At 50.1% G+C, this 25,587-nt stretch overlaps 3 protein-coding genes across 7 annotated transcripts; 2 read left to right on the top strand and 1 right to left on the bottom strand.

Annotated features, from left to right (window-relative positions):
* Positions 1–1,484: 1,484 nt before the first annotated feature.
* LOC136109121 (sodium-dependent serotonin transporter-like) lies at positions 1,485–9,111 on the top strand. The gene is made up of 13 exons (XM_065851531.2): positions 1,485–1,706; positions 3,256–3,390; positions 3,516–3,735; positions 3,997–4,135; positions 4,359–4,493; positions 5,154–5,257; positions 5,466–5,593; positions 5,828–5,940; positions 6,286–6,417; positions 6,535–6,634; positions 6,847–6,947; positions 7,929–8,096; positions 8,551–9,111. The coding sequence occupies exons 1-13, from the start codon at positions 1,511–1,513 to the stop codon at positions 8,629–8,631; spliced, it is 1,752 nt and encodes a 583-aa protein (XP_065707603.1). The 5' UTR covers positions 1,485–1,510; the 3' UTR covers positions 8,632–9,111.
* An 819-nt stretch (positions 9,112–9,930) lies between these two features.
* On the top strand, positions 9,931–11,851 carry C17H12orf76 (chromosome 17 C12orf76 homolog). Its single transcript, XM_065851611.2, has 2 exons — positions 9,931–10,086; positions 10,253–11,851. Exons 1-2 carry the CDS (start codon positions 9,993–9,995, stop codon positions 10,336–10,338), a joined length of 180 nt encoding a protein of 59 aa, XP_065707683.1. The 5' UTR covers positions 9,931–9,992; the 3' UTR covers positions 10,339–11,851.
* Positions 11,852–13,381: 1,530 nt separating this feature from the next.
* Positions 13,382–25,518, bottom strand: ANKRD13A (ankyrin repeat domain 13A). 5 transcript variants are annotated; one of them, XM_065851705.2, is made up of 16 exons: positions 25,429–25,518; positions 24,625–24,732; positions 22,203–22,335; positions 21,944–22,068; positions 21,470–21,515; positions 20,935–21,078; positions 20,317–20,512; positions 19,868–19,934; positions 19,278–19,359; positions 18,785–18,843; positions 18,366–18,502; positions 17,836–17,993; positions 16,800–16,913; positions 16,378–16,529; positions 16,091–16,155; positions 13,382–15,287 (listed from the first exon to the last, which is right to left on the bottom strand). In XM_065851705.2, exons 2-16 carry the CDS (start codon positions 24,718–24,720, stop codon positions 15,089–15,091), a joined length of 1,773 nt encoding a protein of 590 aa, XP_065707777.1. In that variant the 5' UTR covers positions 24,721–24,732; positions 25,429–25,518; the 3' UTR covers positions 13,382–15,088. The 5 variants fall into 5 exon arrangements, with proteins under 5 accessions (XP_065707777.1, XP_071672309.1, XP_065707775.1 ...); XM_071816208.1 differs by having other exon boundaries at positions 25,455–25,517; XM_065851703.2 differs by lacking the exon at positions 25,429–25,518 and adding an exon at positions 25,198–25,305.
* Between the last annotated feature and the right edge of the window lie 69 nt (positions 25,519–25,587).

Below are 25,587 nucleotides of genomic sequence, written 5' to 3'. Positions count from 1 at the left end.
GGAGCAGTGCCGGCGTGCTGGGAAACTGGTGCTGGTGGGTGCCTCAGCGTGGGGATCTTTGGGGTGGCAACATGCAGGCTGCACATCCCAGCCTTGCAAACCCACCGCGCAGCTCCAGCTTGGAGCCGTTGGAGGAACAGCGGTAGCTGGTGCTGCTCCAGCTCTGCCCGAGGTAACAGTACAAATCCCACCTTGTATGACTGAAAATATCAATGCGGAGAAAAGAAGAAGCTCTTAAGGAGAGCAAGCAGCTTAGTTTTAAAAATATGCCAATGTTTGTACAGCTGCTGCTTCACACCTGGGTAGTGGCCTCAGCCTGGTGGGGCGACCTGCTCCCTACAGACCCCCCCAGGCCACTGCAGAGGTGATGTCCCCTGGCAGAGCCACGTCCCTGCTCCAAGGTGGCTGTGTCACCGGCAGCTGGACTGAGCCCACCGAGGCAGAGCCCATCCTGCCCGCCTCGCCGCAGTACCTAGAGCATGGGGCATTTGCTGGGGACCAGCATCAGCACCCTGGGCACCAGCATCAGCCCCCTGGGGACCAACATCATCCCCCTGGGGACCAGCATCAGCCCCCAAGCTGCTCTGATCCAATATCCATGGCAGCCAGGGCCTGACACACCGAAAAAAAAAAAAAAAAAGAAAAGGTGTTTTTAACTGGAGTTTCTAAAGGGTCTCCATTTGTGTGCCTGAAGGATTAACAGTGTACGGAGGTTTCCCATGCCCAGCAGATGCTGGGTGGCTGCGTCACGTCGTCACAGCAACCCACTAGCCATGGCCCTGAGAACTACAGCTCCTGGTTTGATCTCTTCTGTAGTTTCTTTTAATTACAGATGAGGGAGCCTGGAAAAGACGGTGCTGGAGCACTCAGAGGCCCCGGGAGCACCTGTGGCCCCATGCAAAGGCTCACCTGTGTCACAGCCAGGGGTGACACGCAGGGACCCGCCTGGGCTGTCAGCCTACACAGACACATTTCATTTGCAATGAAATTTGCTGCTAAACTATCAAACTGAAGAGAGCCATGGTGTTCGGTGCACTGCCATCCCCTTCCTCATCGCACCTGAGCTGCAGAAGTTATTTTGCTTTTGTGTGGTTTATTTGCCACAACTCGCACCCCTGGTCTACACCAAGGAGAAATAACTCCATGTCAGGAGGAAGGAGCAGCACCTCTGTGTGCAAACACAAGCAAACCCAACCCCAAACCCACCCGCTGGGTGCAGACCCGGGAGTGGAGGGGGCAGAAATGTGGGGGGTGAGGCTGATCTCGGTGCCTGAGCCCTGGGAACCTGCTGTCCCCTCCGGCCCCTGCTCAGGGATGAGTTTCTCTGCTGCTCCTGCTCAGGGATGGGTTTCTCAGCCGCTGCTCGTGCTGTGGGTTTCCAGCGGGAGGTGGGGAAGAGCAGTCACAGCCAGACCCTCCCCTCCTCGGATCTGTCATCAGCGACAGAGAAATCCCTTCCCGGCCCCAAGTTACTGAGCCTGAATTGTGTGGGATCAGCCGGGGCGGCAGGATGGCAGAGCAGCCCTGCCCGGCACCCCCCGCCACAGCCCCCAGACCCCCGGCCAGCCCTGCGCCCCCACAGCCACTGACCCACCCCAGGGACAAGTGGAGCAAAAAAATGGATTTCCTCCTCTCGGTCATCGGATTCGCTGTCGATCTGGGCAACGTCTGGCGGTTCCCTTACATCTGCTACCAAAACGGAGGGGGTAAGGACACTGCTGGGATTATTTAAATCTTCTTTTGGAGGGAAGAAATCTGGTTTTCATCTTTCTGATGCTGAAAAACTCGCTGTTTCTTTTCTTTCTTTGTGTCTTGTTGCTCCCCTCTGGAGAGGGTGGTTTAGAGATGAACCCAACTTCTCCTGACATCTGTCCCTTTTCTGTTTTGTCTTTCTTCATTCAAAATCCTCCGTTCACTCCTTCCCGGTGTCACTCACTTCTCCTCCAGCACAATTAGAGGTGCCTTAGTAGCTCTGGGATCACAAAGAGAAAACTCATGGGGTCCAAACTGCATAAAAGGATTAAAAAATCTGCAAATTGAGGGTTGGAGGTTCATACACTTTATGATTCTGTGACTTTGTGAAAGCAATTCTTTCTGATGGCTCATGTTTTAAAATAATCCTTGCAAGGATCCCAGGTGTCACAAATCCCAGCCATACTGGACCCCGCAGAGGAGCCCTGACCCTCAGGGACCACACAGCCCCCGCTGCACAGGGCTCCTCCTGCGGGGGATCAGTGGAAAGTTAAGATATCAAAGCTCCATGAAGGAAAAAAACACTTGAGTAAATGACATCTAAATAAATTGCTTTAAATAGAGCAGAGCAGAAGAACCCCTTGCATGGAAATTAAAAATGAGGGATGAAAATCTTGTGCTGTTTGCAAAAGCACGGTGGATTTAATTGCCAAAGTCAGCATTTGAGTAATATCCTCTACTGCTTGGGAAAATTAGAAGGAGATAATTAGTACCATACTCAAGGCTAAAATGTGGATCCCAGGTGCCCACACTGAAGCACAGTTATTTGTGATTCACTCCTGCGGGACTGGTAGCAAACTCCAGCCGCTCGTCCTTGCTGTGGTCTGAGCAGATGCTTCCTAGCCCGCCCTGGACGGGAGGGTGAGGGGTACAGACCCCTTGGGAGCACAGCCCCGGCCGAGCAGAGCTGGTGCTGAGCTCCCCTGCCACCTGGAGACCTTCCTGGGGGATAAACCCTTGCAGGGCTGAGGGGGAGCACGGGGAGGGCTCTCGCAGAGAGGAGCCGTGGGGGTTAAATTAACTAATCCCAGCAGGGCTGTTGTGACGAGTGCGGAGAGCAGCTCCTGTTCCCAAACCTCCATGGGGTACAAGTATTGCTCTGGTACGGATAACGTTGTTATGAATAATGCAGATTACAGCGTTAATTACTTGTGTCTTGGGGTGACCGTGCATATTCAATGGGATTTTCCCCAAAAGTCTTCTAGACCTGCAAGGTGCTGGGTGCCCCATTCCCTGTGCCCTGACGGTTTGTGTTGTTCTTTGTACCATCCCAGCCAAACGCTCCCTCCCTCAGCAGCCGGGGGAGCTGGGGCACGGAGCAGGGTCACATCCACGAGCCTCTCTGAACAGATGATTTGTAAAACATCTTCCAAACACACGTCCAAATCCCTCATCTGCGCTGCTCCATGACACGTCCCCACAGCTCCGGGAGCGACAGCGGTGACAGCCCTGTGCTGGCGTGGGGCCATGGTGGTCACCGCCACTCTGCTCCTCACCCTGCAGGAGCCTTTCTCATCCCCTACACCCTGATGGCTGTTTTCGGAGGGGTGCCCCTCTTCTACATGGAGCTGGCGCTGGGGCAGTTCCACAGGACAGGTGCCATCCCCATCTGGAAGCGTATCTGCCCCATCTTTAAGGGTAAGAGACCTCCGGGTCACCACTGTGCATTTGGGGCCACATCCATGAGCTGGTCCCCACAGCCAGGGAACACAGAGAGAGCTGGTCCGGCACGGGCGGCTGAACCTGGCTCTCTCTTTCCTCAGGCATCGGCTTTGCCATTTGCATCATCGGTCTGTACGTCTCCTTCTACTACAACACCATCATCGCCTGGGCGCTCTACTACTTCTACTCATCCCTGTCAGGCAGCCTGCCCTGGGCGAGCTGTGACAACCCCTGGAACACACCCCACTGCACCAACTACTTTGGGGGGAGCAATGTCACCTGGACCAACTTCTCCAGGTCCCCTGCTGAAGAGTTTTATACGTAAGTGCATGTACGTGGATGATGCGTTTAAGCTGGGGCACATCCCCGTGGAGGGCATGCTGCACAGGGAGCAGGACGGGGGGCCTGGGAGCAGGGTCTCATGTGGAGATGCTCTTGGGGACATCATGGTCCTTCTTCCTGGTGCCCTGGGGGAGAGGTGAGTGTGGGACTCACATGCCCAGGGCTGAGCCTGTGGGGGCAGAGCCGGCAGCACCACGCTGGCCCAAGACACCCCCTGGCCGTGGGGATCTCTGCCCACAGGAGGAAGGTCCTGGAGCTCCAGAAGTCCGGGGGTCTGTACAACATTGGCGGAATCCACTGGGAGCTGCTTCTCTGCCTCTTCCTCATCTTCACTATCGTCTACTTCAGCCTGTGGAAAGGGGTGAAAACCTCTGGGAAGGTAGGAGAGAGGGCTCCGTGGCCATGGCCAGGCAGGAGGGACTGAGCAGAGCATGTGCCTGGCAGCTGGGGGGGTCTTTCTGTCTTTTTAAATATGGGATATCACCTCCTCCCCACACCCCGACCCCTCAGCCGTGAGCAAGCTGGCCATGCCCCATGCAGGCTGATTTGGTGCTTGGTGGGGCAGCTCTGCCTGTGCCGCTGCTGACGCTGCCTCTCCCCAGGTGGTGTGGGTGACAGCCACGCTGCCCTACGTTGTCCTCCTCATCTTGCTGGTCCGGGGGGCCACCCTGCCCGGCGCCTGGAGAGGGGTCGTCTTCTACCTGCGCCCGGACTGGGGCAAGCTCCTGAGCACCGCGGTGAGTGTGCAGTGGGACGGGCCACCCCAGCTCTTGCTGTCCCCTCCCATGGGGATGGTAGTACCCAGACCCCCTCCTGGGACACACACCCTGCCCACTGGTCTGGCTCTGCCTTGGAGCCACGGGGCGACAGGGACCTTGTTCCTACAGAAACGAGACACCCTGGACAGGCTCTTGGAAATGTAAATCCATAATTGAATCACCCATCTCATTGCTGCTGGGTTTTGTTCGTGCTGTGTTCTCACCCAGGCCTGACAATAGGTTTCCTGTGGGTAATTACCAGGCAGCACTTGAGAATTCTCATTAAACATAAACAGGGCCACGCTGCTGGAACTGAACCTTCCCTGGCAGGAGTGGGCACAGGGGTCTCCGGGCTTCGTCCCCCCTCCAGGAACAGGGGAATGCAGATGTTGTTGCCTGATTCTGCTGCTGCAGGACCCTGGGGTGGAAATGAGCTCCTGTGGTCCCATGGCAGCTCCCCTGCTCCTGGGACATCTCACGGGGTCACAGGGCAGGCAAGAGAGGAGGTTCAGCAGCATGGACCAACAGGGACCCATCCCTGTGCCATGGGGTGGGCATGCCATGGGGTACCTCCCACCCCCGTCCCAGCCCCAGGGACCCCTGCCCCTTCTCCACCCTGCCCATTGCTTCTCCTACCAGGTCTGGGTTGATGCTGCTGCACAGATTTTCTTCTCCTTGGGTCCTGGATTCGGTGTCCTCCTCGCTCTGGCCAGTTACAACCATTTCCACAACAACTGCTACCGGTGAGCTCCTGCAGCCACGGATCCCTGCAGCCACGGGCTGAGCATCTTCCCCATTTTACTGATGGTTCTGGTACCTGGGGCCAGGAGAGGGAACTGGTAGGGGTGCAGGTGACATGGGCAGCTGACCCAGGGTGAGCACTGGACTGGAGGGGGGCTCTGCTGGGGATTTTCTGCCGCAGGACACATCTCCCTGTGTTGTGCTCTCCAGGGATGCGCTGGTCACCAGCACAGTGAACTGCCTCACCAGCTTCCTCTCAGGCTTCGTCATCTTCACCGTGCTGGGCTACATGGCTGAGATGAGGGACGTGGAGGTGGAAGATGTTGCCAGAGATAAAGGTTTGCCTCCCTCCAGCACAACTGCCCTGTCCTGGCCCTGTGGTGCCCGTCGCAGCTGATGGGGCAGGAGTGACAGCTGGCCCTGGGGTCTGCTGGGGCACGGGGACTTGCGCCCAGGAGCACTTGTGCCCACGGCCACTCTGGCTTTGGGGCATCATCCCTATGTGTGTTCCCACCATCACCAACACCCGGAACTGCTGGGGAACAACAAACCAGAGCAGTGTCCCCTCCTAGGGCCGAGCCTCCTTTTTATCACCTACCCTGAAGCAATCGCCAACATGGTGGGATCCACCTTCTTCGCCATCATTTTCTTCCTGATGATGATCACACTGGGGCTGGACAGCACGGTAGGGAACTCCATCGAGCGGGACAGCACGGCTGTGCAGCCTGGGGCCATGTCCCCAGTGGGGCCCGGGAATGGCTGTCCCCCACAGGGGATAGTGGGGTGACAAAGGGAGCTGTGGCCGGGGGAAGCAGAGCTGCCTGCCCAAGCCCACCAAGCCGTCATCTCCAGTGGGCCTGAGCTGGTGTCCCCAAAGCCCATTGGTAGGGACGGTCATCCTGGAGGGAGGGGACAGGACAGGATGTCCCCACTCTGCTCATGGGCAGAGGGGGCTTGTGGGGAGCAGGTTTTCTCTGAGGACTCGCCCCATGACTCATTTCTCCACCTCACTCTGGCATTCCCTTTGCAGTTTGGGGGCTTGGAGGCTGTGATTACGGCCGTGATGGACGAGTACCCCCAGGTCCTGGCCGGGCGACGGGAGCTCTTTGTCCTCGGCCTCATCACAGTCTGTTTCCTGGGCTCCCTGAGCACCCTCACCTACGTGAGTACCATCCCCACCACACACCTACTTATATCTCCATTAACCCCTGGACTTTGCCAAAGTCCCACTCCACATCCCCGCGGGTCCACTGCTGCCCCCCGCCTTGTGCCATTGCAGGGGGGAGCCTATGTGGTGAAGCTGCTGGAGGAGTTTGGTGCTGGCTGCTCTATCTTGGCAGTGGTGCTGCTGGAAACAATCGCTGTCTCCTGGTTTTATGGTAAGAACCTGCCTCTGTTATTAAAAACATCCTGCAGGTGCCTACACAGGTATTTAACCTCATGCATGTGTGTCAATGCCAGGGGGTTGGGGGAAGAAGCACACGTGTGACTCCTGGCGAGGCCGGGATGGGGCATGGAGGGTGTTGTGTCTGTGTCCCTGTTCCCACGTCCCCCATGGGTCTCAGGGTCATGATGGTTCTCCCCTCTGCAGGGATACAGAGGTTCTCCCATGACGTGAAAGCCATGCTGGGCTTCACCCCTGGGCTGTTCTGGAAGGTGTGCTGGGTTGCCGTCAGCCCTGCCTTGTTAGCAGTGAGTATCCATGCTGCTGTTACTCCTCTCTCACTTTGTGTGGGGTGAACAAGCTGCTGGGAGGGTGACCCAGGGTCCTGGGGGGACTGTAGGACATGGCGCCAGCGCTCCCCACCAGCTCCCCGCACTGCTGCTCCAGCCGTGGACCACGCCAGGCTGCCCGCAGCCCTGGGACAGCAGGTTTCACCAAGGAAAGGAGATGAGAGCACATTTTCCAGCCTCTCTGCAGCTCCAGGGCAAAGCTGGGGTCAGCAGCTGGGTGTTCGCATGGGTGCAAACACAGCCTCAGTTTATCCTCCTGGTCCTGCGCTCATGCTGGCACCACCGTGGGTACATCTGTGTGTCGGGCCGATCTGTCTCCTTTGAAATGCCAGCTCCCCCAGCACTTCAAAGGCTGCGAGAGGCGAAGGGGTCTAATCTCACTGGATCTGCAGGAGAAGAGGCCTTGTGAGAATTAATTACAGCTCTAAGCGCTTTGCCCAGGTTATTAAGAGAGAAGCACTACAATCAAAGCAGGCAGCAGATTATTTCATTTCAGCAAGGGGACGTGCAGCCTTTGCAGGGCAACATCTCTGTGTGGTCTGTAAGACAGAAACCTCTCAGCCCACACTCAGCGAGGGGTGGCAGCCTGGGAAATGTCACTGCAACGTCCACGCTGGCCTTTCATGGTTTGGAAAACAGTAGCGGCAGCAGGACGTGGATGTCGTTAACCTCTGGGATGAGCCTGTGTCAGTGCCGGGCTGGGGAAATGTTGTGGCTGATCTGCTCTCCATGAGGAGCCAATGGGACTGGTCTGCCAGTAATGCCTGGCCATCCCGAAAAAGCTTCCCCGGCCACCCGTGTCATGTGCATGTGGGCTTTGTGGGCTGTATAGCCCTGCTACTGACCTGGGCCTGCTTGTGGCCAGCGCTGGGGCATGTCCTGCCATGCTCTGGCCCCATGAGCATCCTTCCATAACCAGCTCTGCTTTGTTTGTTACAGTTCATAGTCGTGAGCTCCCTCCTGGACCAGCCACCTCTGACGCTCTTCGATTATCAGTACCCTGAGTGGAGCATCTCGGTGGGGTACCTCATAGGAGCATCGTCCTTCATCTGCATCCCCTTCTACATGGTGTACAAGCTCGTCTGGACACCGGGGTCTCTGAAGCAGGTTAGGAGTGGGGTGGGGGATCCCACGGCCCCTGCGCAGGCTGGGGGTGGGCAGGGACCCCCGTTTGGGTTAGCCCAAGACCAGGGAGCTGGGCAGATGGTTGATGTGTCCTCAGTGTCTTTGTTCACGTGGCAATTCCATCACACCTGCAGAGCTGCTTGGAAATGGGCTCAGAGGGGTGCGGCTCAATGCCCTGATAATTTTAAGTCATATTTCTGAAGCTGTGATTTTGGCTGGGCCAGGAGGCAGCAGGGCTACCTCAGCCTGGCCCTGGAGGCAGGAGACTATCCCCAGCTGTCACTCCTCTCAGCCCATTTTTGGGGCGGCTCCTGCATGCTGCAGTCTGCTGCAGGCTGGCACAGCGAGTGATGTCCCAGTGGGGACAGCTTCAGCATGCCCTGCACGTGGGAGAGGAAACCCATTGCCTTTTTTCTTTGCTGCTTACACCCTCCAGCGCCTCGCTGTCTGCATTCGGCCAGAGAAAACAACACGAGATCCACAGGCGGAGGCCGTGTCTATGTCACCTGTCCTGTAGCCTGGTGGGACGTCCAGGGGACACAGAGACTGCTTCAGCCCCCTGTTCCTGCCCCAACAAAGCAATGGGGCAGGTAGAAGAGAAGCCACCGTCACCTTGCTCACAGCCACCGGCCCCTTGCGTCTCCCCCAGCGGCTGCACATGCTGGCGGCAGCTCCCCAGCCTCCAGCTCTCATTGCATCTGAGCATCTAATCAGAAGCAGCGCTGCCCGCATGTGCAGGAAAACCTCTGATCCGCAGCAGGGAGAACAGGATCTGCCACTGAGTCCTGGGAGCTGGAAGCGCAGCCAGACTCCTTTGGTTTGGAGGTGAACCCTGACTCCCCGTGAAGACGGAGGCGCAGCTGCGAGTGCCACTGCAGAGGGACTGAACGCGCCTCGCTTAGAGACACTTGTGACCTTGCTGTGCAAACTTACTTGGCGGGAGCTGTGCATGCCTTTAGCCGTACCGTGAGTGATGTGGAAAATAAAGCAATATCAATTGTTGGGAGATCAGAGGAGGGAGAGGAGCCGGAGCTCGCCATGCTGCATTCACACAGCACTGTGGTGTGGCTGAGAGCACAGGGCTGGGCTGGGGAGATGGGGGGTGGGCTGCAGCTGGCCTGACCACAAATACCTTCTCCTGGTGCAAAAATAAGAAGGCTGGTTGAGAAATTGAGGGGTCACTCGGGTCGCTCCCGGGAACACGGTGCTGCAGCCAGAGCCCGCGGGCCAGGAAGGCAGGTCAGTCCCTCCTGTTCTGCCCGGGTGATGAGACAGCTCTGCTGAGCCAGGAGGAGCGACTGCCAGAGAAGTGGTGGCCTCTGGCATTTGAAGAAGGAAAGACCTCAATATATCTCATTTTAAAAACAAATATTTGGGTCAGGGTGAAGCAGCCCTGGCGCCAGTGTGAACCAGCCACCTGTGGCGGCTTCCTGATAATGTCACATCACTTCCAGTGCCACCTCACCATTTCTCAGCTGTTATTGGGGCCGTTAAGCACTTTCCAGTGCCCACGTTCACCAAAGCAGCCGTGTGCTGGTTTATCAGGGTGACCGCTCACCGTCCGCTCCCCACTGTCCTTTGGGATCATGCAGAATGTAACAGGGGAGCGCAGCGGAGAGCTGGGGGGGGACAGGGAAGCGAGAGCACACGGGGCTGGGGGGAGACAGGGAAGCGGGAGCACACGGGGCCGGGGGAGCACAGGGGGCTGGTACCCGCGTGTCGCTCCGGCCGGCGCAGCCCGGAAGGTCCGTGCCGGAGCCGCTGCCGCTGCCGGTGCCGGCGGGGCGGGCCCTGCCCGGGGCGGGGCGGCAGGAACAGGAAGGGCCGGGCTGGGCGCACAAAGGCCGGGGCGGCGGGGCCGGGCCCTGGCGGGAGGCGATGGCGCTGGTGGCAGCGGTGGCCCGGGCCCTGGCGGCGTTGGCCCTGGCGGAGCGCAGCCGGCCCTACGCTGTGCTGCAGAAACAGAACCTGGGTAAGGAGCGGCGGCGAGGGTCGGGGGACAAATACGGCAGCGCCTGGGTGCCTTTCTGCTTGGTTTTATTATTTTAAATTGTTTTTTTAAATTTTAAAGCTAATTTGGGGCAGTGCCGCGGGGAGGGCATTCAGATCCTAACGTGTCCTGCTCCCTCCTCCCGCAGTGCTGCTGGGCAGCATCCTCAGCGCCCTGGTCCTCACCATCATCCTCATGGCCGTCTGCGTCTACAAGCCGGTCCGGCGGCGATAGCGGAGCAGGAACCGGGGGCCGCTGTGGGGAAGCGCTGCCGGTTCTCCTGCCCGGTTCGTTCCCAGCTGGCCCGACGCCTGTCCCGCCAGCGCCGGGGCTGCCCCGATGTCGTGTGCGCGGCGCTTTGCCCACGCAGCATCGCGTGGCTCCATCATGATGCGGCTTTCCACAACAGCACGGCCGGGGGCTGCGCATCACACCGCAGTCCTCGGCAAACTGACCCCTGGGACCGCTTCCCCAGCAAACCTGGTTGGGTTGGAGCCGGGTCTGTAGCAACGCACCTTCTTGCCCAAACGCAGCATTTCAGTGAGGCTGATGTGACATGATGTGCTCCAGAGTGTCCCTGGGGCGTGGGTGCACCCGGAGCCTCAGCGGAGCGTGACCGGCACTGACATCTGCTCCGATCGGTGCTGGGAAACCGTCCTGGGCTGTCATGAGGACACATCCGGACTGCAGCATCGCTGCCTGTCCAGCAGGCCTGTGCACTTGTTTGCACCCCATCTGGTTTTGCTTTCTGATTAATTCCGTTCTTTGCTTGAATGCTGAGTCTTGAGGGTTTGTAGAGCAGCCTTCAAAAATAGTCTGAAGCAAAAAGCTCAGTGACCCAGTGCAGCTGTGGCTGGTACCTCCGAGCAGAACTACTGAAGCATGAGCAGACCGTGGTGTAGCAGTTAGCTGAACAGCCCCCAGCAGCCTTGCACCAAACCAGCCATGTGGAACCAGTTAGGAACTGGGGTGCTGGCCAGGGTTTCCAGCTTGTGCCGAACACCCATCTCCTCACAGGTGGATTTGTGCTCCTGGGCGGGTTACCGTGCACAGGAGCCCCTGGAAGCCGGGCAGATGCTGAGGCTGCTGTGTGCAGGGTCTCTGGCAGCACCTTGTGTTGAAGCTCGGGACAGACCTGTTCTATGCATTTTCAGTAACCAAGTGTTTACGCTGAAATCACACTTGTGTATAAATGCTGCTATTTTGTTTTGCACTGCTATAAGTAGTAACTGGATTTTGCTTGTTAAGTAACATGTTGGTATTTAACATAGGGGTGTTTTGTCTAGTAATTTATTTAGCATCTTAAAACTTGAAGAACAATTGTGTCAACCTGTTGTCTAGAACCTTGTGCTGCATCTGACATGTTTTCTGTTTGGTTTGTTTGAAGAACACTGACCACTCTCCTTGCAATGGGGATTTTGTTTGCTGCTCCTCTGTTAGTGAAGTGGTAGGACGCTGGCCTAGAACAGACCTAGTTACCAATCTAAGTGAAACATGAGTGAGGATGCAAGGTAATGCTGTTCTGTTGCTTTCCGATCCTTTTCGTTTTTTGCTCACCGGGTCCTGTATCACTGGTTTTCCTCGGTCCTTCATCTGCTGTGTAACTTGGCCAGTAGCCGTGTCCTGTTTGAGGGGTGGATGGTGCGGCTTGCAGCTACAGCTCCGCGCTCCCGGGAGCAATGTTGTTTGCATTCATTCTTCACTCCCTGCTATGTCTCTTTGTACAAATAAAAAGCTAAGTCAACAATCCATGACTCTTATTTATTCATGAATGTTCTGTTTGTTATTAACTGGGCTGTAGCTGTAGGACGGGATGAGGCAGTTTCCTTCCCCACCTTGCAGTTCTTCCCCCAGTTTCAATGCGGAGGTGAAGCCCCTGGTGTCAGGGCTGTTTGTTAGCAAGGAACTGGTAATGGTAAACTGAAAAGAAAAGCTCATCCTGCAAGTTAGTGCAGTTACCAGCAGACATTGACAGACACGGTTCAGTTAACTCAGTTATGAAGACTATTTTGAATCAAAAGTCAGCCAAAGCAGTTTAAGACAGATTTCCAATTAAGCACATTGTGAATTGTTGTACATAAAACATTGAAACAACTGCCCTAAAGCACAAAAAAGTGCAGACTCAGTATCACTTGAAGGAAGACACAGACCCACAGCACCAGTACTGTGGAAATGGCATCACTTTGATGCTATTTAAAAGCCAGTTATTGATTTAGAACAAACTACAGGTATTTTTACTTCGAGCTTCTGCTTTCCTACATCAGCCTTCCTTGGAGAAGCTGGACATGGTTTCTATACAGCAGTCTCAAGATTAATGTTAAAAGTACTCTGCAATGTTCTGCTGATCTCCTCTCACCCACAAAGTGCAAGATATAAACTGGGGCTTAATAAAAGTGGCACCTGTTTCAGGGAAGCAAGGCCTCATAGCTTAGATAGAACGATGCAAATGTCACAGAAAGAAAAAACAAACTATACTCACTTTTTACAGTCCCAGACTAAGAATCAGAAGCATAACAAAACTTGAAACTGCTCAATATTCATTAGTTTACAATATGAAACCCGGAGAACAAGACAGCTTTGAAAGAATGTATTTGCCTCCTCCCCCTTGCAACCTTTGAAATTCCAGAATGTCAGGGACTGGAAGGGGCCTGGAAAGCTCATCCAGTGCAATCCCCCCATGGAGCAGGAACACCCAGATGAGGTTACACAGAAGGTGTCCAGGCGGGTTTGAATGTCTGCAGAGAAGGAGACTCCACAACCTCCCTGGGCAGCCTGGGCCAGGCTCTGCCGCCCTCACTGAGAAGTTTCTTCTCAAATTTAAGTGGAACCTCCTGTGTTCCAGTTTGAACCCATTACCCCTTGTCTAACCATTGGTTGTCACTGAGAAGAGCCTGGCTTCATCCTCCTGACACTCACCCTTTATCTGTAAACATTAATGAAGTCACCCCTCAGTCTCCTCCAAGCTCCAGAGCCCCAGCTCCCTCAGCCTTTCCTCACACGGGAGATGCTCCACTCCCTTCAGCATCTTTGTTGCCCTGCGCTGGACTCTCTCCAGCAGTTCCCTGTCCTTCTGGAACTGAGGGGCCAAAACTGGACCCAATATTACAGGTGTGGTCAGAACAGGGGAGAGTAGAGGGGAGGGTTAGGGATTAAATTTAGGGGTCAGGGGTTTGGGTTGGGTTAGGCGTTATGGTTAGAAATAATATGCCTAGGGTTAGGGTTATGGTTAGGGTTAGAAGTAATATGCCTAATAGAAATAAAAAAGCAATGTCAGATGGATGGTTTATAAAGGCTTTATTTCCACTGGAGGAAAAAAAATAACATGGTTTCATCTCCTACCTCACAACTTTGTCAAGAGCTGAAGGCAAGGATTATTCCCTTTTTCCAACTGTTAAAGTCACAGTTATCCCTGTTTCAAAGAAAGCAGCAACTCCAACCCAGAACGCTGCTGCTGCGCAGGGAAGTCAACGCTCCTGCAAACACCAAACGAGCTATGTACGGATGCAAGCGGTATCGTTAAACAGAAACGGTGCAGATAGACCAGTTCTAGTGTACACTGAAGGCATTTTAATCATTTGTGATGTAAAACAGTGGATTATTGGTTTAAAAGAGGGCTCCAAGTTACCAACCGCCTCACTAGTTACGATCAAGTCCATTATATAGTTACTTTATACTGGTTAACAGCTGGTTGCACAGAGCTGCCCAGTTTTGCCCAAGGAATCAGGGCAGGATTAGGCAGCAAGATCAGCCCATATGTACCATAGGTTTGTCGCACTTCTGCCAGCCAGAGCAGAGGAATATTTCTCCCATTTAGCTACCATAAGGCTTTCCCGTGGCTGTATGTTGTGTACATGTGGAGTGCACTTGAGAGTCACAGTGGAAGTGCTGTAAACACTGACAGAAGTGCAGATAAAACAGCTACAAACACACCCTATGACGAAAGACCTGAGGAAAGCTGGTGAAAACCTACTCGCAAATTGTTACAATACCATTTTTATGAGTGTAGTCCTATTGGTTTGTTTTAAAAATCAATAAAAATATTCCAATAAAAAAATATATGTACTCACATGAAGGATGAGCATTTGGAATTTTAAAAAGCAACACACGTTTCCCTTTCAGATGACAGAATTAAATCTTCCAATAAGTATACATTAAAATTTCACCTGAATTTAGCACCCACACGCAGGCACGCACTCATGCACACACGCCAAGTGATCGCAAAGCAGCACCTACATCTATCACTTCTTTCCTTGCTGCCCTCTGACTATGGGAACAAGCTGGTTTTGAATCACTGCAGAAACTGCTCCTTACTAGACAGATGGTCCAGTTTTAGGATCCAAAATTTTACTGGCTACTTGTTTTGTCCTTTTCCAGAAAGCACTGGTTTAGTCTCGAGCTTGGATTAGTTGTTCAAGTATAAAATTATCCCTCTTAAGCAGGAGCACATGATAAAATCTCAGTAACTAGAAACGAGATAATAACATGAAGAAAACTAACAGAACACATCTGTCAGCATGAAGAACTACCCTAGGTGTGCATGTGCATAGAGATACTCCTCCCTGTAACAACCGCAACAGACAATGGCTTTGAATTATTCAGAAATTACTAAGCAGGTGAGTATTTCTTTGGTAAGTAATGAAGTTTCCCTCCTGAACTTCCCCATAAATCAGGTTTTCAAGCTTTAGTGCAATCCTATATCCTGCTGCTAAGCAAAATTTCCATCTGCTCTTCAATAAATACGTTTAGATCAAAACTTTTCCTTCAAAGCTCAGGCTGCATGGTTGGGGAGCCAAATGCAGAGTCCCGTGATCCGAAACTCCCCCAAACAAAAACAAATCAGCTTTTTGTAGCTGACGATGCCAACTAAGAAGGCAGGTGGAATGTTTATTTAAGCAACCCAGGAGTGGTCTTCAGACTGATAGCTCTGAAAGCCTTCAGTTTTAGGCAGATTTGGTCATCCTTATTTCAGGAGATCGCTACAGAGTTATTTTTCCACAAGAGAAAGCTGTAGAACTTGCTGGAGCTCTGCATCTTCTTCTTCACGACGTTGCTTCTCCCGTTCCTCCTGCTCTCGGACAGACAACTCCATGGCGAGCTGCAGGTCTTTTTCAAAGCTGGAAGGTTCACTCGGGCTGCCGCAGCGTGAGTTACCCGAGCTTGTCAGGAAGCTCTCCTGCAGCGCTCTGAAGGAGAAAAAGAACTTCAAGAAGTAAAGAGACCAAGCCTATTTCATATTTCCCACAATGATCCTTCCTAGCAACTGTTTTCTAACTGCAAACCTGCAAATCTCTCCCCAAAGGGCAGAAAACAGTTTTCAAGATAAGAGAGTTGTTCTCACATCTGTGAAATTACCAACGTAAAACCTGCTCTTTGAAGGTTCCCTGGAATTTTTCATACGTATTAACAGTTACATTTTCAATGGGTTTCTACAACAAAAGCATCCTCACCTAGTTTAAGGGTAACATGATTTCCACACACAAAAGAACAAAGATGCAGTTCTTTGTGTACATGAAGATTTCTTTGCGCTTAACTGCAGGACGACCCCACAGACACCAGAATGTATTCTCAAAGGTCCATTAAATCTGTGTTACTGAGTTTTTAAGAATTACATAATGATTATAGAGAGCAGCTACCCTGAAGTGTGCAGCTTCTAATAAACAAACATGCAACCCAGAGGGACCAAATTCAGAGTGTTAAGAGCAGAACAGAAGGACTGTGTTTATTTGTTGGGTAACAAATGTGCTAGATGCGCAGACCAGGCCCACAGCTGAGCTGAAGAGCTATACTACATAAGCCAGGGAGCCCAGTTTAGAGTCCTTGCTTTTACTTTTCCAGTAAAAGTTAGAAGAAGCAGAAGGAAGAGACCTTGAGTTCTGCACATCTGCTACCTACACAAAAGAAACCCTGCAAAAATTGCTTCGTGCTACTCTTGGAAGTATTTTTGCTCTGTCACTGCATGACTTGATGTGAAAAATAAATGAGTTACCTCTGATACTGTATATTGAAGTCCTGTGAATATGCAACTGCTCCATTGGAATGCACTCCCACTTCCTAGAAACAGGGGAAGACAGACAATTCCACAGCAGTTAGATCTGCAGTGCAACTCACCCAAAGGTGACTCTTAAATCACTAATTTATTCATTGAAATACATTATTTCTCTCTTCTGAGGTTCTTAGAAAAACGTCCTACATGATGCTTTCCACACATCGGTTTAATTCAGAGTCCTTGTCAACACCGTCAGATCCGCACCGTACAGATCACAGCACACTTACTGGATTGCCACCGGATTCCAACAAACTCTGCTGAATAGCAAACTGCATGATCTCGTTATCTTCATCCAGAACGTGTATATTCCTGCCATCATCTTGAACGTGGTAAGATTTGGGGATCTCAAACACTGACTGGTCAACCTCAAAGTTAGCACCTATAGAAGCAAAATATAGTTACAAACATGGCATAGTCTATTTTTACAAGCTTTAACTTAAATTCTGATAAATGCTTACACACAATTAACTCCAAAAATTCAGATAAACCACCTAGCTAAATACAGCCACACTCCAGATCAGCTGTTATGAACTGCAGCTCCTTCTCACCTGTGAATGTTCCACTCTCTGCAGCGGACTCTCCCCTCTCCTGTGCATTTCACTGACAGAATTGTAAAAAGATGTGACCACTGTATCTTTCCATTCCTCACCTGAATCACACTGCGCACCTCCACCCATTTGTGATGTTGTTTTTTCAGCTGTCCTGCAGCCATTAACATTTTCAAATGTAATTCGGGCATTCAGCACATGAAATAAGGGAATTTCTATAAGAAAGAGCACAAGGTTTCCATCAAAAAGAAAACTCTTTCATTCACTTCCACACCTGCATCAAACCCTTACATGTTTATTGAATACAATCCATAAGCAAGCATCCTGTAATAACAAAGTAAATAGCAACCCACTTCACCAAGAAGTTGCTCTTAGTCATTCTCACTCTGTCTCTAATCTCTTATTTTATAATAAGATTTGCCAAATCTAAGGCATGGAAGCTAAGAGGAAAGGGCTAGCAACAGCTCATTCTTACTGAAATGAGACTGTCTTTAAAATTATATTTCTGTACTGGCCATTCAGAATTTGGATTCAATAACCCCAGATGTATGAGACACATACGTCTGGGTGCTCAGTTCCATATACAGGTGACATTAGCCCAACAGAGCTCGACAGGTATTTTGCAGGATGATTCTCTTATTATTCATTTTGAATGCAATTCTAAGTACACAGGGAAGAAACAATAAATAACAAGTAATAACCTCATCACTGTCTGCAACTGCCTGAAAGGAGGTTGGAGCATGGAGGGGGTTGGTCTTTTCTCCCAAGTAACAAGTGACAGGACAAGAGGAAATGGCCTCAAGTTGCGCCAGGGGAGGTTTAGATTGGATATTAGGAAAAAATTCTTCACGGAGAGGGCTGTCAGGCATTGGAACAGGCTGCCCAGGGCAGTGATGGAGTCACCATCCCCGGAGGCGTTTAAAACACATTTAGATGAGGTTCTCAGGGACATGGTTTAGTGCTGGAGTTAGGTTACGGTTGGACTCGATGATCCTGAGGGTCTTTTCCAACCGAAATGATTCTATTCTATGAGATGACTAGTAAAAAACTAACATGTTTTTTGTAAATATATCCTGCAAATCCAATAGACATAAAGGAAATTAAGAAGATGCTACAATAAAAATTGCTAAATATTACCAATTTTGACAGGAAATCCTGGTGGAAATTCCAGAGTGATGAAATCCCTAAGTCTGGCAAAATGAGCACTGGTTCTGGCCATCAGATCGATGATCGGAGTGACTTGTTCCACAAGAGACAAGGGAAATTCTTCACTCATCCACAAGGTTGCTTTAAATCTTAAAGAGAAAGTTGCATAAAAGCATCTTAATTTTACAGTTTAGGAATAGACGCAAAGTAAAACACGTAACATTGTTGCCTGCTTCATACATTTCAAAGATTCAGAACAGCCGCTGCTCTGAGAAACCGACCCACATTCCTGGTTAGACTAAAGGCAAAGCACAGCAGGTTCCTAACAAGTTACAGCACCAGTCCAAATGTTTTCTTTCACACAGTGGAAGAAGAATTAGACTGTAGCTAAATACTTCAAGATCTCTCTTTTGATTAATTTTGGAAGCTGGGTGAAAACCACACTGGATATTTGTAAAAAAGGCTTCCAGAGATTAGATGACCGGGGAGAAACTAGAAATAATTAAAATTCTATTTCTCACTTCTGTGTTCGAATGGTGACTTCTTTCGGTCTTCCTATGTCTCTACCTTTCAAATCAAATTCTGGGTCAAAATATTCCTCCAGAGTAATAGCAGTAGGATTGTTACTTGCAGCATACTCTGTTGTCTTGGTCGTACTCTGTAAGGAAAGAGAGAAAAAAAGCCCACAAAAGTAAGGAACAAATAGACAGTGGCTACTATGAGAAACTTTTAAGTTACCTCTTGTGAAGCAGATACCTGTTATTCATACAGAACATTTGAGGGCTTCAAACAGACAAAAACATCCTCAGGGCAAATTTAAACCTCATAATCAAAATTGCTGCCAAACTAAGGAAACAAGACGTGATTCCACGTGCCTAGAATTTCTAGGGGCACAGATCTCTGTGCTGCGGTGACCTGTTTCAGCATCAAAGACACTCACCTGAGCACCATATTCATGCTCCACCGTACCCAGAAATGATTCCAGGGGATTCCTGTCAGCTTCAGATAACAGGAGGAAAAAAAAATCTATTACTATTAATTAGCAGTAAAATTTATATACACAGCAAGCTAACATGCAAGGTTTCTAACCCAAAGTGAAGTAAACCGTTCGCCTTTTCCATAAGCTGACCGTATAGAACGGGTAAAATACACAAAACAGAGGCAAAGATTTTCAGTGGTCTCTGTGATTAGCAGATAGCTTTATTATTCACAGTGCCTCTCCTCCTGGGCCCCAAGGTGGCCAGTGCAGGGCAGTGTTCCCATCCGAGGTTACAGGCTGGTCACCCTTTACCGTAGTTTAAATACATGTGCAAGTAAAGCAGAGCAAAGTCAGTACGAGAAGTATTTCCCTTGCCTATCTGCCCAGTTCTTCTGCAGTCACACAGAGAGCCAAAACGTTCTACTTATTTCCAGTTGTCCTATAGGAAAACTACCTTTATATCTTTTCTTCTCCTCTTCTGTTAAATGTTCCGTTCGGATTCTTGTGACCACATTTACGTTGTTTGCAATGTATACCTTCAAAAAAAAAAAAAAGGACAAAAAAAGCATCACAGGTTAAAAACCATATTTTTCTCTAGTAAAACACCATGTGCACAAATCTGAACACAAAATAAAGCAGCGTGGATCTGGCTCTCATTGCCAAAGGTCTTAATCTTTAATATACTGGTGATCAACACAAAATGCTGCACTTTGATTTTTCTATTCGCTTTGCTAGAATGGAAATCCCACAGAATATATTCTCGACAGGCCTATGATAAGGCTGAAACCACGTGCCACCTGCTGGGAAAGCTGATAAAATAAGAAACCCTGCAAATCATACACCACAGTATCTCCAGAGAGCATTAATCCTGCAAACCATCCTGTGCCAAAAGAATGGCAAAGCGGTTTGGTCACTGGCTTTTGGGCAAGAGAAGTCAGTTCTCAATGGGAAGTATAAGAACTGAAATATTCAGGAAATAAAGGCAAAACATAATGACATGTCAGTTAGCTGTAAGGCCTTTTTAAAGAATAGAATGGGCTTTACCTTTGCTTCATAGCCATTTACGCCTTCTGCTTTTTCTGTCCTCCAGACCCAGAATCCAGACATGGTTCTGACAAAAAGTGAACACCACAAGCGTCACCACAGTTGCATTTCTACACAGTCCCCAGCCTGGTTTTCTAAAACCAATTTTAAACATTTGATTGGTTATCTGATTATTAACCCCAGACAAAAGCACAGAGGCCAAGCTGTCCTCACACACACAGATCACAAGTGGGCTGAGGACATCATACTCCTTCCATCCTCACTCAGTCCATGGCCAAAGCGCAAAGGCTCAGATAGAGATTTTAAGATCGAGATGTGGATACCTGAGCCACAGAGCAGGACAGTCTAAAAACTTCCCAAATTATTTTGTCTGACAGCCCGGGCATGGCATATAATGTGCATTCGTAATTTTGAAACGTTCATTTGTTCCAAGAAACTTTGTGTCTTACCTTTCAAAAGCAATATTTTTTGTATCAAGGCACGTATTAATAATTGGAGATGTGAGGCGTCTTTCCACATCTTTTCTTTTCGGTGTCATAGATCCCAACGTCAAGCGCTGCATGTGCTGGGAAATCTCAAAACGCTCCGTGGTAACAAACTTATCATCGTGATTGATCTCAATCAGTTCTGCCCAGCCTCCAGTATCTGTTGGAAACAGTACATCTCGATCTAAGAAACTCACCAACAGTATTCCAGAATGAAAAACTGAGAATATACTGTATGTAAAATCAGGATGGACACTAATTAACTTAATTTTGCACTCAGCTGAGATCAAATTTGGACCCGTATCTAAAATAAGTTTTATCTGGGGGGCAGGAGAACAGAAGAGGGAAAACTAAGTAAAATATTTAAGTCAAATTTTAACCTCAGATTTCTCAAAGGAAATTAAGCCACTACATTAAACCACTAAACAGTATCTCTATGAGACACTCATGGAATATATGTATAAAACATTTCTACAATTTAGTACTCAGCCTCAACAGGTTTTTTTGCGTAAAATCGGGATTTCTCATTGTGGCTCATATAGTATTTGGTAATCAACGTTGCAGACGTGCTAAAATATTTACCTTCTCCCTTGAAAATTAAGCTACGCCTTCCTCTCTCCCAGCTCATATTTTCAAAGCCCAGTAAAGTGAGATCCACACGCAGCTTGGCGCCGCTTTTCCAGATGCGGCAGACATCGCTTGGGCAAACTCTAGAAACGAGTGGGACTATAAAAGAAAAATGGGATAAATGTAAATAGGAAATATCCAGGAGATTAAGTGCACAGAGAGTCTGAGCTCAAGCAGCCTACATCACTGTCTTAGTCGTCAATACCCAGAGACAGGTAAACAAAACCCCAAGAAAAGTCTTCAGCAATTCTAACAATGGCTTAACTCTCCATTAAAAAAAACTAACAAAAAAACCCTGAAATCAACCAAATAAACAGGAAACAAAGAATAATTGTGCAACAAAAATGTAAGAGGTTCTTTTGAGAGATAAAGAGATAAGAAATTTGGGGAACAGATGTTTCTCTGTGTATCTTCTGCGACATTTGTACACAAGCTGCTTAAGTCCCCTTGTCTACAGTTCAGAAGAGGTAAAGCTGACCAGGATTCTTACCCCAGCTAGTGAACTCCCATTTCATTTCCACATAAAAGTCAGGAGTCTGGAGAAGGAAAATACTCCATGAATACTTCACGAAATAGTTTTAATCTAACATTCAGTACAGCATTCCTCATGGACATTTTAGATAAAGGAAAAGAAACAAAAAAAAACCCCAGAACTGGAGACATGATAAATGAACATAAAAAAAATGAATTTGAAACTATCAAACATAAAAGATGTTGACCCAGAACTGCTGCTTTCTGATGAGCTGTGCTACCTTATTTTACTATAGCAGCAGTAACACCTTCAAAATACAGCCTCCAGTGGAGTCCATGACTAAGGATGTCAAAGAAAAGTCGAGGAAAAAGTCTCCACAGCACTACGGAACATGCAAGTTGAAACAACTGCTCATCTGATTTCAGTTCACTTAACCAAACTACTTGAATGAGAGTTACGGTTTGGAGTGAGGTGTTTAAACTAAATAATGACCTCGTTGATCTTTTGGAGTAATTCAGGAACTCCTCCGAGGGTCATGGAGGTCTGCTGGTAGTCCCGATGCTGCAGAATCATTTGTACCATCTCTGGATCCCCTGTACTCACAGCCTCGTGTAAAACTGAAAGAAATCCAGACACAAGCTACTTTCAGTTTGCTTTCTGAGCAAAACACATAATGGAAAAGCAATTAAAATACAACATCTGCAACCGAAAAGCATTAACACACGACTTCTGTTTTCCAAGTTATCTTTACCTGTCCATCCCTGTGCGTTCTCTTTAGTTACATCTGCCTTGTGTTGAAGAAGGACTTTGGCAGATTCGATATAACCCAAAGAAACAGCGAGATGCAACAAGGTCCGGCCTCGGGGATCACGTTGGTCAACATCCTGTTGAGTATCCGAGAGAGACGTAATGCTGAAGCCGTCCTACCAAATACAGCTACTCAGAGCACACTGAGAAGAGTTTATATTGACAAAGCTTGTCAGTAGCAACCCAGAAGTCAATGTTCCCCAGGTATTCCCACCTATCAGTCTGTGGTGCACAGTTTTCAAACACAACTGTGCTGCCCTTCTGCATCCCGTACAGCACAATCTTACTTCCCCACTGAAATAAAAAGATAAGCAGAACGGGGCCTATAAAACTGCCACGGTAAGAACTGGTATATCTGTAAGACACGACTGAGTTTTTGTTGATGTTCCTCATTTCTTTTTCTGTAATTATCTCCCCTTCTGTCTCCCTTCAGAAGGCATCTCTTTCGGGAGAAGACAGTTCTAGTCTGTGTGCATTGCACCACGGGCAGTCGACACCCTGAGACACCAACAGAGGGTTTAACATTGTACAACGTAACAGGAAGGAGGAAGGAAAAAACAACAACAGGGCATACAACAGCAATTTTGTATAGCACTTTTTGAAAGTATAGAAGCAAATGGTATTTTACAAAGCGTCCATCTGACTGACACACACAGCACAATGAAGAGTGAGTGCATTTGTACAAGCCACTAAAACGAAAAACTACACAAGCATAAATATCCAAAACATGCAAGCACAACATACTCATACCTTACATATTTTTCACTATTAGCTTAGAGATTTGAAACAGAAGAGCATCTATAACTAAAGGAAAAGGGGAAAGTCAATAGCAGAATAAGAAAGGAAAGTTGTTATGCAAGTTAACACGGTTACCCGACAGCAGTAAGTTGGAAAAAATCACAGAGTAGGGAAAGCTTCATTTTAAAGCATTCCCTTTTCACTTCGGTGTGGAACACTGACTAATTTGCATCCCCACTTCCTACAGCCCAAACGCCTCCTGCACTGATGGGTCGAGGACTCTAAGGTGTCCGTCCCCACCCTGTGCTGCTGTTACTGGTCACGCACACTTGGCCCATCGTTCATACCCAGCGCAGCTGGCGAGCGTCTCCAGATCCCTCACGCACCCCTCCGCCAGCAAGAAGCTTATCCCAAGGAAGCAGGAAGAAACACATCTTTGGAATACTTTAAACAACACTATGTTATTTAAAAGCGATAAAGGAAGTAAGAAGCAGACGTATTCCATCTGAACATGCTGCTCATTTCCTTATAAAGCGTTTGAGGGAGGAAGCAGCACTTCACAGGTGGGAACTGCAGCCTCAGACGATTCTTATTTAACAACAGCCTTTCACAGGCAAGAACATTATTGAAACAGAAATAAATACACTGAAGCAATGTACCAGTACGGTTAAAGATTTTGTTAAGGAACAATATCAGATTAATTAGATTAAAAGTAATTGCATTCCAAAGATTGTCCCCAAAACAGGATGGGAGCATGCTCAAAGCAAGCATTAGTAGTGTGGTGCACTGTTAGAACTGCCGATGAGAGTCGCCAGTCAGGAGGTGGCACAGCTGATCTTTGGCTCATATATTTGTGGTGTCAGGTGTAATGGAATTAATGTGCTCTGTTCTGCAAACCCTGCTCCACACCACCGAACGTCAGAGCTCTCACACAGCATCTCAGAGAGACAGATGTTTGGTGCTCGAGCTCTGCTGTAGCTTTTCAGGCTATTTCCTTACATCATTACCATTTCTCGCTCAGCTGTCCCAGAGAGGGAACAGCTTGGTATTTTTCTACTCTACAGCATGAAAACAATGATCCATTTTTCTCACCACAGATGCTGAAAACACTCCAGCCACTATAAAAGTGCTGCCCCCAGAGTCTCAGACAGCAAAGAAACTGTAAGAACTGCTGGTCCTCAGCAAGAGGCGCATTTAATCTTTGGTGGCAGCAGTCACGTTTGCTGCACGTTGACTTCCCATTGAGGTAAACAATATTTACTGCTTTTCTAGCACAGAAAAAAAAAATAACACCCATCATATCTGCTCTTCCTTATCATTTCAATGACTCATGCTACTTTCTATAGAGCTATTCTGCAACTGGCACTCAAAAGCTCTGAGCGCAGCTTTGCAGATAAGTCAATGTTTAATATCTTACATAACAAAAAGTGTATTCCTGTGCCTTCTTACATCACTCCCACAACCACAAACAAACAGGTAATAGAAAAAGAAGCGCAGCAACCCCACAAGCCCAAACCGACCTGGCAGCACCACTAAGGTGACTTCTCCCCACAAAGACACCAAGCCCTGTGCCACAGCTCCAGCTCTTCTGGGGCCCCCAGCCCCCCAGTCTCCGGCGCCCCCGTTACCTGGTCCCGCAGCTCCTCGTCCAGCTGCCTGTAGTCGTTATTCCAGACTAGGACATGCAGGGGGAAGGCGCTGCTGGCCCTGCCAGGGCAGCTCATGGCGACACACACCTGGGGAGCAGAGAGACGGTGCCCTCACTGCCCCACTCTTTATTTTGGAGACCCCCGATCGCTCAGGGCTTGACAGCTTCTCCTCCTTCCTGGCTCCCACCTGCCCCAGGTGTGGGGGGGAAGAACGGGGCTGCAAACCCCTACGAGCCCTTCAGCCCGCTCCAAGAAGCACCCCATGCAAAACCCAACTCCTGGGGGTCCCCTGCTCCCGGGCACACACACCACCACCCCCCCCCCAGGCCCACGCTGCAGAGGGTCCCCGCGCCCCTCGATCGTCGGGGTGTCCTCTGTTCCCCACACCCTTAGGCATCCCTGCTCCTGAGCCCACTCACTCTCTCACACTCCGGGGGACCTCCTGCTCCCCTCACCCCCCGCTCCTCAGGGTCTCCCCCGCTCCTGAGCCCCACACCCCCGGTCATCCTCGTCCCTCCTTCCTGGCTCTGCAGGGCAGCGGCCGGAACGCACCACAGCGCGGCCGGTGACGGGGGGGCTGCCCCTCGGCTCCCCTCAGCCTGCCGCCACCGGCGAGCCCACGGAAAGAGGAAGTGGCTGCTCCCCGCCTACCCTACCCCCCCCCGCGGGCGGGCAGATGCAGCGTCCTGCCCACGAGCTGCCCCATCGCCCTCCGCGCGGAGGGGCGGCAGGGCAATGTTGGGCCGGATGCGGCACCCAGCCCTGGCTGCTCTCCCCCCCCACCTTCGCCGGGCGTTGGTTTCACCCACTCGCTCTTCCGCGGAGTGGGACGGGAGCGTCTTCCCTACCGCCGCCATACTGGGTGAGGGCAGGGCTTGCTGAGAGGAGCCTCTTCCGCCAGTCTGTGGGGTCAGGCTTCCGAAGACTCGGAACGCGCAGCTC

This window comes from Patagioenas fasciata, chromosome 17 (assembly GCF_037038585.1).
Source record: "Patagioenas fasciata isolate bPatFas1 chromosome 17, bPatFas1.hap1, whole genome shotgun sequence".
Classification (NCBI taxonomy): domain Eukaryota; kingdom Metazoa; phylum Chordata; class Aves; order Columbiformes; family Columbidae; genus Patagioenas; species Patagioenas fasciata.
Note: the sequence above shows the minus strand (reverse complement) of the source record. Positions and strands in the feature narration are given on the sequence as shown.

Coding starts and splice junctions, on each gene's coding strand:
- LOC136109121 (XM_065851531.2), top strand. CDS start 1,511: ATGGCAGAGCAGCCCTGCCCGGCACCCCCCGCCACAGCCCCCAGACCC. Junction 1,707..3,255: donor CTGCTACCAAAACGGAGGGG/GTAAGGACACTG, acceptor CTCACCCTGCAG/GAGCCTTTCTCATCCCCTAC. Junction 5,594..5,827: donor AGATGTTGCCAGAGATAAAG/GTTTGCCTCCCT, acceptor GTCCCCTCCTAG/GGCCGAGCCTCCTTTTTATC.
- ANKRD13A (XM_065851704.2), bottom strand. CDS start 25,151: ATGACCGGGGGTGTGGGGCTCAGGAGCGGGGGAGACCCTGAGGAGCGG. Junction 21,079..21,469: donor ATGGGAGTTCACTAGCTGGG/GTAAGAATCCTG, acceptor TTTCTTTTATAG/TCCCACTCGTTTCTAGAGTT. Junction 16,914..17,835: donor AGGATTTCCTGTCAAAATTG/GTAATATTTAGC, acceptor TCTTTCTTATAG/AAATTCCCTTATTTCATGTG.
- C17H12orf76 (XM_065851611.2), top strand. CDS start 9,993: ATGGCGCTGGTGGCAGCGGTGGCCCGGGCCCTGGCGGCGTTGGCCCTG. Junction 10,087..10,252: donor GCTGCAGAAACAGAACCTGG/GTAAGGAGCGGC, acceptor CTCCTCCCGCAG/TGCTGCTGGGCAGCATCCTC.